Below are 14,832 nucleotides of genomic sequence, written 5' to 3'. Positions count from 1 at the left end.
TATTATGGTGGATATTGGTACATATTAAAGGAAAGGCAAATTTTGAATTAAAGTTAAAGTTAAAAAGTTAAAGTAGGGGAGCGCGGGGCACAACGTAACACAGGGCTAGTTGTAACACACTTGTTTTAAATACTTCCACACATGCTTGGATGACGAAACTTAGTGTATTTACTAGTTGCCATATCAACACTATATAGAGAAAAAATTCCGCCAAAATTATTTTTTTTGGAAGATATCCATAGACATTTATTAAACCATAGCAAAAGTATATTTCTTACTCAAGTTAATTTTTCATCTCTATTTTTTGTGTTTATTTAAAATAAGACAAATCTGATATTATTTTAATCTCCAAGATGTTCTTTAACAGTTGAGATAGTTATTTAATGCTTCGCTAACCAGCAGAAGACACTAGCAGGGTTTAACAGTTGTGCAGGCGGGGCATGTTGTCACACTGCGTTACAATGTGCCCCTATTAGAAATATGCTATTATATTCTATACTTTTATTAATTTTATTGAGAAAACGTGAGAAAAAGGTGAATAAAGACTGAGAGTCAATGTTCAGAAATTACTAATTATTTATTTGTTTTGAACTATGTTGTATAGCTGTGTTTTCATGTGTTCGTAGTCAAAACTCAAAAATGAGTTTATATTTAATCATTAAAAATTGCCATTATTTTATATGAAAAAGTTTTTTAATTGTATTTTATTTAGAAAATATTTTAGTTTGTTTTGTATATTTTTTTATTAGATCAGATAACATTTTAAGCTGTCATATGTTATGTTACAATGTGCCCCACACATGTTACAATGTATGGGGCATCATGTTGTCACATGTCACTTCCATTCTTTCGGGGTATATCCAGAAAAAAAGTATATACTGTATTAATAAAACAAAAACACATAATTGTACTAGACATGTGGGAAATTAATGTGGGAAAAAATAAATACTCTGAACCATAAGTAGATTTACACAAACTGAGAAAGTAAAAAAGCGTTACTTTGTGCCCCGCTCTCATATCAACATTTTATCACTTATTGAAATATAAAGTTGGCACACTGTTAAACTGGAACTAAACTGGAAGATATTTTTTATAGTCTATTCTAACGAATGAAAATGATAAATAAAATGCTTTTAAAATAAAATAAATCATAACAATAAAATAAAAAAAGCTTTTGTCAAATATTTTATTGATGAATTAAAGTTCATATATGACTGACAGATGATTAGAGATTCAATTACTAAGATCAGAAATATTATGATATTAATAATGGTGAAAATTCAGCAGAAGATCAGGAGTCTTGATTATAGCCAAACGAAGTAAATTTAAGATGAACGCGTATGTCTGATCATTCACGTGATTCTGTTGACGTCACTTACGTCTGATGTCATCATACGTCGAACACTTGGCGTACGGAAGCTGAAGAGCTACGATACTTTCTGTTGAAAAAGTAGTATTTCACCCTAATTTAAAAAGTATTTTATGCATTATAGTCAAATAAAATATATATTGATAATATTGGTCCACCATGATAATCAGGTATGTTTGCTGAATGAAACGCTGTTTGCACACACATGTACTTCTCAGCAATGAAGGCCTGGTGTAACGTTAGCTTGTTGCTCGTGTTTGTGTTTATCCTGCTGTGTTCTGGTGGTCAGATGCTTTATTTAAACTATTTAAAGGGAATTAAAAGGGAATTTTAGTGGTGTTAAAATATTAAACAGGAATTGGTTAATTAATGATTATAAAGTTTATATGCATAGTTTATCTGCTGTAACTATTATTTTGATTAAGAGCAGTTAGCATTAGCACTTTTTTTCTTTTTTTTGGTAAGTTACAGGTAGTTTTAGTTGATAGTGGTTTTATTTGTAGTGAATTCAAGGTTTTACCAATAGGGTCAGAAGGGTAACGTTAAAGTTGCCCCCTTAAAAACATTTACTGCCAGTTTGTAACATATTTAGAGATAAATTTAGTGACATCAGTGATCAGTAATAAAACTAAGTATGGGAGAGACACAATCCTATCTTATCTTACCTTTATTATGTGTGTTATGTGGGAATCAAACTCATGACTTTAGTGTTTGTACTGTACTATTCAAGTTGAACTAAAGGAAGTTAAATAAACTTGTTTTTTCTGTTTCTGCAGTTGCGGCTTCATCTGTGTGTTTGCGCTGATAAACAAAGGTGAGGACCTAAACTACAGTTGAAAGATAAATGAATGCCTCTGACTGTTAAAGTACATTTACAATTAAAGTTTGTGTTGTTTCAGTGTCTCTGCAGGAAACAGTAGAGGCTGTTATTGGTGGTTCTGTTCTCCTGCCGTGTTCTTCCACTAAACATGATCATAAACTTCAAGATATTAATGTGTTTTGGAGACACAATGGCAGCAAGATTGTGTGTGATATAATTCCCAGCAGTCGTTCACTAGAGAAACAGGATCCAGAGTATAAAAACAGAACTGAAACTTTTCCAGAGGAGTATGAGAGAGGAAACTTCTCCATCAAACTCCACAATCTTATTTCTGCGGATGGAGGAAAATACACTTGCCTCATCTCACACTCATCTGAACATCCTACTGTAAAGCTGATCATTATGGGTGTGTGAAAATAGTAGATTAGGGCATGAAGTTTTTAATTGAAGTAAAGTTGTTAGCTTTAAAATCTAAATACTGCAAGAAGTTGATCCCTAATTTGATGTTCACTAGTGATGTTTCAGTCTGAATGCTGTTGTATTATTATAGATGGATCTGTGATCTTTATCACAGTGAGGTAAAGTTTCCTGTTATACTTTTTTTTTTTTTTTTGCAGAATCAACAGCAGGAAAAGGAACCATATCGACAGAACCAGACAGTGTGGAAACATCATCGCCTCTGCTCGGGGTTGGCATTGCATCTGGAATTATAGTTATAGTTATAGTTATAGTCATTGTTTACTTGAGAAAAAAATCCTCAATCTGTCGTAAGGCAGACAGACACGACATGGGTTCAGACGCTCAGGAGGTTGCACACATGAATCAGTAATAGCTGATAATAATGATAAAGCAGTTGGTACATGACACAAATGTAAAACTGTAACAGCAGAAACTGCATGAGCTTTAGCACTAAACACAGAGTCAATGGAGGAGGTTGTGCTTCCAGTTTTGCTGCCACAACTTTAGATAGAAAAAGTAAGAAATAATTATAAAAGTGTGTAAAGGATTTGTTTGAATAACAGAGAACAGAATATAATCATGTAGATTGAGTGAGTGTGTGTTGCTGTATTTACTGCTGACCACATTAAGCCTATAACAGTTATATTGTACAGATGTTAGGATGATTTTGTGGGAAACAGCATTCTTCCTTTCATTCATCCGTGCGCGTTTGTCTCATATCTGTACATATAGGACAGAAGGTTAGACTTGCACTATATACAGTGGAAGTTGTTTAAAGCCACAAATGGTGGCAAAGGCTCTACGATCTTCTTAATCTTACGATGCTTTTGGGAAACGCAGACAAGATTCACAGAACAGTGTTTATGTTGGTAACACTGCCCAGTCTAAACAACAGCAGAATATAAGTTACTGACCTGATCATAAGACATGTTTTCTTAAATATCTGTCTTAAGTTATTTATTAATTTATTTGTTAGGAGTGAGAGAGTTTAATGTTGTTAATGTTGTTGAGTTAAAGATGATCACCTGTAAAATTGGGATCAGAATGTAGGAACATTTCCTGCACGTAAGAAAAAACAAGCATGTTTTGGTAGATCATAAATATGAGATTAAAAAGTTGAAATTATGACATAAAATGTTAATTATGCAATAAGTCAGAATTATGAGAAGAAAGTTGAAATTATGACTTTAAAAATTTAAATAATCATATTAAAAAAATCTAAACGGACAGTCCTAATAATGATAAAGAAGTCAAAAGTGATTCACCTCAAACCATCAGATTAATCTGCAGAAAAGCGGAGCGACTCACAACTCTTGTATTTACCAGAACTTAATGTTCCTCCAAGTATTTTATTCTGCAACTGCTAAAGGACCAAAAGTTACATATTCTTGCCTTAATGACTATATTTATATTTTGTACGTTTTATGATTATCACTTTTAAGTGAAGTGCTTTTACTTGTGTATAAAGTGTGCTATAGATAACCTTGCCTTGTCTTTCCACTTTGTAAGTTACATTTAGTTTTTACAGTTTTCTGATGTAAAAGACACTGTTTTGTGCTGCTATATTCTTGCCCTATGCACTGAATTCTTACTGTATAACAGAATGAGATCTTGAAAAGGTTTATTTTTTCGTTGTAAGACAAGTGAGTCTGTCAATATGTTGTGGCCTTAACCCTCTATGGCATGGTGTTTATGGATCTATGGCAACAAACCACATTTTTGGACCTCACACCGCCCCTTTAATTTTTTTATATATATTTTTTTTATATATAATATCACCTGACATGTCTGTTCAATGAAATGAGGGGCTGAAGTGGGTGTGACCTTTTTTGGGGGGGTGGAGCTGTGCTTTAATGAAGCAAAACCACATGCTACAGAGTGCCACCAATTAGTAAGATAAATATCACTTTTTAACATGTTTAAGTTAAAATATTGTTTTATTAAAAAATATATGCATGTGCATCAGTATGTAAAGAAGTATGTTTGATTGTTTAAAGATTTATTTTGTTTTTATTTATATACTAAAACTGTGTTTTTTTGTTCATTGCCTCAGGGCAACACTGTGCTACGAGGGTACTAAAACTCAAAGGTTTTCTACATAGGTGGAATAGGGAAAACAAGCAATATGTGCATTAGAAGGTTTATTTTATTTTGTTTATTTTGACAAACATCAATCACAAATGGTTTCAACCTATCACAAACATCAAATAATCAACAAAAATAACACCCCCCATAACAATGTATAAATGTTCATATTCATATGAACATTTACACCAAACACTACACATACATATGGGGGGTGTTAGTTGTGATTGTATTTTTTTTCCTGTAATTTTAACTGTAAAAAACAAACAAAAAAAGCAACGGAAAAGACATTTTAATTGCTTAAGAGCCCCCACCACCACCACCACCACCACCACCACCCCAAAGTATGCAATGCGTCAGTCACGTTTGCCAGAAAAGGGAGTGAGAACACACAAACACAAAGTTTTATTAAATCATACGTCCACCAGACCACACTTTTTATTCAGACTGGGGTATGGTTCGGAAAGGGTGAGTTTTTCATCCAATCAAACCAAACTCTGATGTCAATCGAACCCAGGTGTGCACCAAAAATGCAAGTGTGAAAGCACCCTACGTTACATAAACATAGAAAAAACAATAAAAAAAAACAATCACAAACATCAAATAATCAACAAAAACAACTACTACTAATTACAACTAACACCCCCCATATGTATGTGTATGTGTAGTGTTTGGTGTAAATGTTCATATGAAAATGAAAATTTATACATAAAGTGTTATGGGGGGTGTTAGTTGTAATTAGTAGTAATAGTTGTTTTTGTTGATTATTTGATGTTTGTGATAGGTTAAAACCATTTGTGATTGATGTTTGTCAAAATAAATCATTTTCTAATGCACATATTGCTTGTTTTCCCTTATTCCACTTATGTAGAAAACCTTTGAGTTTTAGTACCCTCGTAGCACAGTGTTGCCCTGAGGCAACAAACCCATATCTGGTTCAGGGGTGGAGGGGGGGCACATTTTATGATGGATATGTTATCAAGGACCCCCAAGCTCCCAAAAAATGGGGTGAAAGATTTTTTTTCCCAAAAAACTAAAAGTCATGCCATAGAGGGTTAAATTATGTAAACATTTATTTAGAAAATATTGCTTTATTTGCAGGAACATATTCTCATGTATAAACAGAGGAAACAAGGAGCATAGATTCATTGTGTTTGCATGATCTCATGATGTTCAAGACCCAATAAATTGTTTTGATGAAATCATGCATCTGTCACAATTGTTTGGATATTTACTATCTTATACTTTCTGCTAAAACCAAATGTTTTACATTTACACTTATAAATTTGGATGGCGCTTTTATCCAAAGTGTGAAAGCAGAAATGTGGTTTCTGTTTAAAAAAAAAAACAAAAAAACAGCACATCAGTGGTATACGAGTTTAATTTGGTTCACACATTTGGATAAAACTCAGTGTCTGAACGCCAGTGTCTCCTCATCAACACCAACTCCTTCCTGAAGAAGCTTGGTGTGTTTTGGGCAGTTCACTGGGACTCTTTGAGGGACTAGTGAGGGTTTGAATGTTCTCTAAGGGCCCAGTACAGACAATACAAAGGTCAAAAAGAAGAGAAATACAAAACTGTCTGTCAGGTTTGTGAGTTCCTGTCATGATAAAAGTAAACAGTGAAATAGGACAATAATATCAACCCTGAATAACATTTATACAATAAAGCAAATCTTTGTGCACCTTTATTGCCTGTTCTGTCTCAATATTTTATTAAACTTTTTTTATTGTTTTTATATTTGCATAAATATGTCTCTGTCAGTTTCTCTGTAGGTCAGAATGAGGATGTAACTGGTAATAATAAACAAAACCAAGACATGACGGTGTATATGGGACACACTGTACCTGCGCACTCACACACACATCTAGATTGTTGACAACAATCCTGAATCTCTGAATCTCTCCTCTCATCAGAGAAAACAGTCTCTTATTGTACTCTTACTTTTGAGCCCATTTGAAAAGCAAATTCATGAAAAGGTCAGGCTGTATTTCCCTGTTCTTTTCAATTCTCTCTCTCTTTGTTCTCTGTGGGTTACGATCATGATGTCACTGGAAGTTCTGCAATCTTGTCCTGCTGTTACAGTGATGATAAACTAAAGACATAATAATGTATTAATATTAATAATAGGATGTCACTGGCATTAAGACCGCATTTAAAAGCATCCACAGTCCTTAGATGGTCAGGAGAGCGTTCCAGTCTGGGAGTGGCTGAACAGAAAGCCCGATCTCCCATATGGCGTTAAAGACACTGGCCCTCATTTATCATTCTTGCGTAGAAACGGGCGTATATATTGGCGTAAGATTATGCTTACACTCCTCTCATCGCCTGATTTATGAAGCTGTGCGTACCTCTGAAATCCAGGTGTACGCAATACCTGCCCTTGATAAATGCCGCGGCTGAAAACGATCGTCATTAGAATAACACGCCCCTATATATTCAAGTCTCCGCTCCCCCCACGCCCTCATTTTACGCCATGGACACACGGAAGACGGCAAAGAAGAGAAACTTCTTTGAGAAAGAGAAAGCGAAACCAGGGAAGTGGAAAGAAACAAAATTGATTTCTAGATTTTTATTGTTAATGACGCTTATTGTTATTTAGAAGAAGAATGTCGTTATTATTATTTGTATTATTATTATTATTTAAAAGAAGAAGAATGTCATTTTTATTATTTTGTCAGTCTGAATTATTTTTTTGGTCATTGAAAGCCTTTCATTACTAAACCCAGTCCGTGCACATCTGCCGGGCCTAACCCTGGCCTAACCATCGTTTCAAAGAATAGTACAACGGCGAGCGCGTCGAGTATAAACGCCTCCGTTTGGGGAGGTGCGGAGACTCGCGCTGCGGAGCCAGGCGAAAGTATAAACAAGGCTTGAAACGTCAGGTAAAGCGCACAGGCTCGCAACTTAAGGAATACATATGCCTACAAATCAAATGCTTTGGTAAAATCACAAAAAATTAAACATTGAAGTCCATGTTGCACAAAAATAAACACTGAAGTTTATAATTACTATGTTGTTTTTTTTTTTTTTTACAGTGGGTCATAATATATCATATCTTTTAGTTTGTCAGTGCGTTTTGTGGTGTTAGGAATTGTTTTTCTGCGCATTCCCGCACTCAAAACGTGCGTACACCACCTCCTGAGCTGGCGTAGGATTTGAGCGTGCCGTACGCCAACGTCCATATTGATAAATCTCAAAGTCACCGTGGTTTTGGGTGTACACCAGGTGTACGCTGGAAATTTGGTGTACGCACTTTTGATAAATGAGGGCCACTGTGTGTGAGTGAGACAGGGAGCCAGTGATTTGAAGATGAGGATGATATGGTCGTATTTGCACACTCTCATCAGGATCCGCAGCACTGTTCTTTATTAAGACTCAATGGCAGCAGGAATATAAAACATCACTCAGAGAAATGTTGAAGTGAAACAGGTGAAGTAAAGACTGCTACTGTTTATTACATCCAGAATGTCCTTCACTATATAAAAAAATGTCTTCTCTAGTAAAACCTGTTAAACAACAGCTAGTGCTCCAGATCTATAGTTAAAATAGCTTATAAACAGATCCTGTTTCTATTTAAATCTAATGATCACTATCTCTTACAAAACATGATAACATTTATCAACAAGGACATCTTATCCCGTCTGTGAGGGAATCAAACTTTGACTTTCATCTGTGTGTTTGCAGTGCTGATAAACAAAGGTGAACATCTTTACAACTCATTTAATAGTCAAATTCAGGCCAGATGAAGTAATGTCAGTCTTGTGTTTGGACAGTTTGTGTTGTTTCAGTGTCTCTGCAGGAAACAGTAGAGGCTGTTATTGGTGCTTCTGTTCTCCTGCCGTGTTCTTCCACTGAACATGATCTGAAACTTCAAGACACTGATGTACACTGGAGACACAATGACATGATTGTGTATAGTATAATTGAGGATAATTATTCAGTGTCAGGACCCGGAGTACAAGAACAGAACTGAAACTTTCCCTGATGAGTTTCTGAGAGAAATATCTTCTCACTCAAGCTCAACAACCTGATGCAGGAAAATACACTTGTTTCTTCACAAACCCTTATTCTGACTGTACAGCTGATCATCAATGGTGTGTAAAACTGGTTGATTAATATATGATGTTAATTTTTAAATGATTTTTTCAAATCTGAATACAATAAGTGTTTGACCAACTATATCCTCCAGTCTGAATGCTGCTGTATGTAAATGATAGGAATATGATAGGAAACAGGAAACAAATCCACTAAAAACTAAGCAGAAGATTCAGGAGAAGCAGACAGTGTAAATATAATGACCTTTAATATTTGTGTTGCATCAGCTGTGTTATCCGCAGTGTATGAGGTGCCACGTAGGATTTAAATCAAACTTCGCTTATCAATACATAACACACGTGCATACACCTATAAATTACTCGCATATACATGTATACTATTGGATGTTCAAAATACATATATGAAATACACGTGCACACTAATATGAAATCCATACCAATACATATTTTGTTAGTAATGAATGCATATACACTTGTGAATAACTTGCATATACATATAAACTTGACGCACGCATACACCTATAAATACTCGCATATACATATAAACTTCCATGCATATAAACCTATAAACACTCGCACATACATATAAACTTCCATGCATATAACACTCGCACATACATATAAACTTCCATGCATATACACCTATAAACACTCGCACATACATATAAACTTCCATGCATATACACCTATAAACACTCCCCTTGTGAAAAAAAAGTGCACTTAAGTGTACTTTTATAAAGTGTACTTATTACATAAATAATATACTTTAAATATATACACTTAAGTGTGAATTAAATGGCATCTTTTCGGCGCACTTAATGCACATTAAGTGTAATTAATTTCAAATATATCATATATTAAGTTGAAATAAAATGTAATAAGTTGCCATTAAGAGTGATTTTTTGGAACAACTTAATTGGTACTTTATTACAACTTTATATATACTTTCATAATTGCTTCTAGTGCTTTTAAAATATACTTAAAGTGCACTACAAAATGTAATGACACGCAATTAATGTGATTTAAAATATACTTTAATGTCAGTTAACAATACACTTAAGTGTGAATTAAATGCAATGTTTTCGACACACTGAATGCACATTAAGTGCAATTAATTTATAATATATCACATATTAAGTTGAAATAAAATGTAATAAGTTGCCATTAAGAGCGATTTTTTGGAACAACTTAATTGGTACTTTATTACAACTTTATATCTACTTTCATAATTGCTTCTAGTGTTTTTAAAATATACTTAAAGTGCACTACACAATATAATGACACGCAATTAATGTGATTTAAAATATACTTTAATGTCAGTTAACAATACTTAAGTGTGAATTAAATGCAATGTTACAATCAACAAAGCTAAATGTAAAACCCTCTAAATTTACTGACAAAATAATCTCTAAAAGAAGTACATAAAAACCTTTCTGTTGATGCACAAGAAAACCCCAAGAAACACTATGCATAAACACAAACAGTTTTGGAAAGAGACCTTTGGGTAATGCTTTACAAAAATATATTAGGTACCTACTTCAGTTAACATGAACTAAGAATGAATAATACTTTAAGCATTTATTAGTCTAAGTAAGATAATATTAGTCTTGGTTAGATCATGTTGGCTAAAAAATAAACTAATATTAACAAATGAGACCTAATTAAAAGTTACCGAACCTTGTTATTTAGCTCTTAAAGGGATGTTCAGCAGAAGAAAGAAATTCATACAGGTTTGAAACAACATGAGGGTGAGTATATGATGACAGAATTTTCATTTTAAAGTGGAGTATCCCTTTAAACCTTTACCAGCACCAACATTAAACAGGACCAAATGCTTACTCCAGCATTACAGTGAATCTAAGTTTGTCTAAAAAAAAAACCACTAAAAAAAAATAAAAATTTTGACTCCAAAAGCACAAAAACCAAAATGATTTGTCACCCAATTTTTTAAGTTGTTGGAAAGTGTTGTTTATGTCAATGTCCCAGATGCTCTCCAGAGTATATGTGAATGGAAATGTTTCAAAGATGCAGGAAAGTCAGAAAAAAATGCCTTGAGGAAAAAAACAAAAAAACAGAAAATTTGTTTATAATACAGATCCAGTCCATTATTATATTTGGCTCAATTGAATGAAAGAGATAGATATACAGTTGCGCTTCAAAGTTGATATACACCTTGCAGTATCTGCAAAATGTTAACAGTTTTATCAATAATAGGGATCACAAAAATGTATACGTTTTATCTTTATTTAGTACTACCCTGATGAAGCAGTTTATTCTGCAAGGTGTATGTAAACTTTTGACTGTTAACTGTTGATAAATTGTGTGATGTGATTGATTACCTCAGTCACCAGGGCCACATCGTAGTAGAAAGCTGGGCAAGGTTCCTTCTATTTCCCACAAACACCAGGATTCCACTGACTACGCCATCTTTACTGACACTGGGCTTAAAGTGATTAAAAATAGAGAACCTTTTTATTGCCACTTTACAGGGAATTAAGCATAACTTTATCAATTACACAAATATAGATATATGACCCATGCAAACCCAGGACCAATGCAAATTAAGAAAGGTATTCTTACATTTTAAGCTTGCCCCACATAGCTATCTTCATGAAGGATGTTCCTGTTCTTGTATTTACCACGGTTGACACATGCTGCAAGCCTTCTTCCTTTGGTTTGTTACCTATAAAATATATGATGATTATAGGGCAGGTGTAAATGCACAGGTGGGAATTTATTACTTGCACATGCAAAAGATTCAAAGCATTTAAAAGCTATAGGGATAACGTTAGTTAGTGACTTGAAAGTAGTGTTTTAGCTTGATCAGGATGTGCTGTCATGATAAATCTTGTAACATCACCTCATCAATACAGGTCTGTGATTCCACACCGCTTGCACTGTATCTCCAATAACAAATATGAACTGATCCTGCAAAATGAATGTTTAAATCCAGATAAACACAAAAATATGACATATTCCAAAACAAATAGTAATTGAACAACTCTTTAAATACAAAATGAAATTGAACACATTACAAGCATTTTTTCTAGAGGTGGGTAATATATTAAATATTTATGGTGGTTATAAGATTGATTATTTGTATTAAATGTAGGCTATATAAACGTCTTCGAGTGTTACAATATTGGATCAGCATTCAGCAAATGTTTAGTAGCTTGTTTAAAATAATTTAAAAAGTCGGTTTAGTTTTTTTTTAAAAAATCAGCAACCAAATTCCTCGAACACGACCACACACGCCTTCCTCACATTACAATGTAAGACATTATTAGAATGCAATCATATATAAATTATTGAAAACATGATTAATTCACCTCCCGAGTCTATTGAGTTTATAATATCTGCGATTAAAATGAACTCAGCAACTGACATGTTACGGTGAAAAAAAAATTAACTAAAGCATCAATATATACTTACTTGACTGATTATTTGCAGCATAACGTCTCATCTGCAAGCAAACATCCAAACGTGGTGCTGCTTTTGTTCTCTTGTTTGGCTAGCTTCAGTATGATCACGCATCGCAAACGGATCGCAAAACATAGCGCATTTTTCAAACTCTAGTGAAGTAGAGCGTCATAATGACGTAGTATTTTTCGCGCATGTGCATTAAACAACATATTCATAGGCATGGTTAAATGTTATTTCAGCTTTTCTGTTTAAGTTGTTCTAACTCATTGTGTTGTTAGACTCTGTAAGTTCAAAAAACTTTACTCATTAACCTAACTAAAAGTTAATCTTTTTTTTCAATGTAGTCTAGTGTGATTAAAATTAAATGTATTTTAACTTAATTTAATTGCAAATTCATTTTGTTTACATTTGTTTAACTTTTGCTCGCAATTAATAAAATTTTAAATGTGTGTTTAATTGACTTAGAACAACATAATGATATTGAAAGTATTATGTTCACAGATGTAAAGTAGCTACAACACATTACTATTAGACTCCTCTCATATATTACATTTTATTTTCAAATATTATGTAGAAAGCTGACACTAGTTGAGTTCATAGAGCAAGGGCTGGTGATAAAAATGTCAACAATAAGTTGTACTGGATTATACTGTATAAGCAGATGTATTGGAAAAATACATTTCAACTGCATAATGCACACAGTATATATTATAGACAAAACACATTTACAATACATTAACAAATTAATTTTGGACAACACACTTGAGTTGGAATTAAAATCAATTATTTTCCATGTTTTCCATTAAAACTGTTATTTTATATATTAGTCAATACATCAAAATAAATTCCCTTTAATAACTTATAACTTTAACTTTAATAAATTTAAAACACTATAAATCATAATTATTTTAAATGTATGTTTAAGTAAAACTTAGCAGACATTACAAAGTGCATTTTTTAAAACATGCACTTAAGTGTGTTTATAAATATTGTCATGAAAGTGTTCTTTCTTTAAGTAACATTTAATTAGACATTATTAAAAAGTGCATTTGTAAAAAGTGCAATTAAGTGTGTTTATAAAAATTATGATGAAAGTGTACTTTCTTTAAGTTAAGCTTAATTAGACATTATTACAAAGTGCATTTTTAAAAAGTGTATTTAAGTGTGTTAAGAAATATTGTGATGAAAGTGTACTTACTTTAAATTAGACTTAATTAGATATTATTACAAAGTGCATTTGTAAAAATTATACTTAAGTGTGTTTATAAATATTGTGATGAAAGTGTACTTACTTTAAATTAAACTTAATTAGATATTATTACAAAGTGCATTCGTAAAAAGTGCACTTAAGTGTGTTTATAAATATTATGATAAAAGTGTACTTTCTTTAAGTAAAACTTAATTAGACATTATTACAAAGTGCATTTTTAAAAAGTGTATTTAAGTGTGTTAAGAAATATTGTGATGAAAGTGTACTTACTTTAAATTAGACTTAATTAGATATTATTACAAAGTGCATTTGTAAAAATTGTACTTAAGTGTGTTTATAAATATTGTGATGAAAGTGTACTTTCTTTAAGTTAAGCTTAATTAGACATTATTACAAAGTGCATTTTTTAAAATGCACTTAAGTGTGTTTATAAATATTGTGATGAAAGTGTACTTACTTTAAGTTAAACTTAATTAGATATTATTACAAAGTGCATTTGTAAAAAGTGCACTTAAGTGTGTTAATAAATATTGTCATTAAAGTGTATTCCCTTTAAGTACACTTAAGTGGTCTTTAATTTTAATTTTATTATATTATCTGCAAGTGCACTTTTCAAAAAATATACTTTGATTATTTTAAGCACACAAAAAGTACGCTTTCAATACAATTAAGCACACTTCTTTTTCACAAGGGTCGCGCATACATATAAAATAAAACGTGGATGTATGCTTTGTGTATATATATATGCGAGTGATTCATTCATATGTGGATGTGCGTGAACTTTTCAGTGTAAAAGGAATAGTTTGGTTTCCAATTTGAAGTGAAATAAGCATAAACGAGAAAACGGCCCCTTTATTCGTTTTTGTTCGTAAAAAAAATAATAAAAAAAGCCTAAAGCCTCTTACGTTGTTGAATATTTCAAACAAGAATTCGACATTTGCTCGCAATGTTTTTGTCATATAATGTGACTTTATAGCTTTAAGGGCATTCTGTTACGTACGTACGCGGGGGCGTTGCCCTAGGAGACTCGAGCGGTTGCAGTGAGTTTTAGTTTTGAGCACTTGCCTGTATGCTACCTGCTGCACGATTGTAACAATACAGAGTATTCATTGAACCTGAGACTCGTGTGGACATTTGAATTATTTACATGGTGTCATAAGCGTTTGACGGACACATTGCTTCTCTGAAAAGATGGCCAAGTTTCATCCTCCGGAAAGTTTCGCTTTTGATCGTCCAAATGAATGGGCTGACTGGAAGCAACGTTTCCTGCGATTTCGGCTGGCCACTAAACTGAGTAAAGTGGACGGCGAAGTTCAGGTCAGTTCGCTGATTTATGCCATGGGGCCTGAGGCTGAAAACATTTTCAAGTCTTTCACATTTGAGACGGAGGGGGATGAGAAGAAGATTG

The 14,832-nt window shown here is 33.0% G+C and overlaps 2 protein-coding genes across 4 annotated transcripts in view; both read left to right on the top strand.

Annotated features, from left to right (window-relative positions):
• The window catches only part of LOC307169381 (uncharacterized protein), a 301,523-nt gene extending 297,393 nt beyond the window's left edge, over positions 1–4,130 (top strand). The window contains exon 6 of the mRNA XM_079889997.1: positions 4,027–4,130. The gene's annotated coding sequence lies outside the window, so the exon portion shown is untranslated. The remainder of the gene's footprint in view (positions 1–4,026) is intronic.
• LOC307169377 (ICOS ligand-like) overlaps positions 1,381–14,832 on the top strand; it is a 107,915-nt gene continuing 94,463 nt past the window's right edge. The window contains exons 1-4 of one of the 3 annotated variants that reach the window (XM_079889993.1): positions 1,381–1,539; positions 2,146–2,183; positions 2,269–2,595; positions 2,807–3,045. In XM_079889993.1, the coding sequence (XP_079746119.1) occupies positions 1,529–1,539; positions 2,146–2,183; positions 2,269–2,595; positions 2,807–3,018 (588 nt within the window). In that variant the 5' untranslated portion in view covers positions 1,381–1,528 and the 3' untranslated portion in view covers positions 3,019–3,045. Of the gene's footprint in view, positions 1,540–2,145; positions 2,184–2,268; positions 2,596–2,806; positions 4,131–14,832 lie in introns of those variants that run through there. The other 2 variants (XM_079889992.1, XM_079889991.1) reach the window with 2 other exon arrangements.

This window comes from Squalius cephalus, assembly GCF_949319135.1.
Source record: "Squalius cephalus genome assembly, chromosome: 13".
Classification (NCBI taxonomy): domain Eukaryota; kingdom Metazoa; phylum Chordata; class Actinopteri; order Cypriniformes; family Leuciscidae; genus Squalius; species Squalius cephalus.
This window is presented reverse-complemented; position numbering and strand designations above follow the sequence as displayed.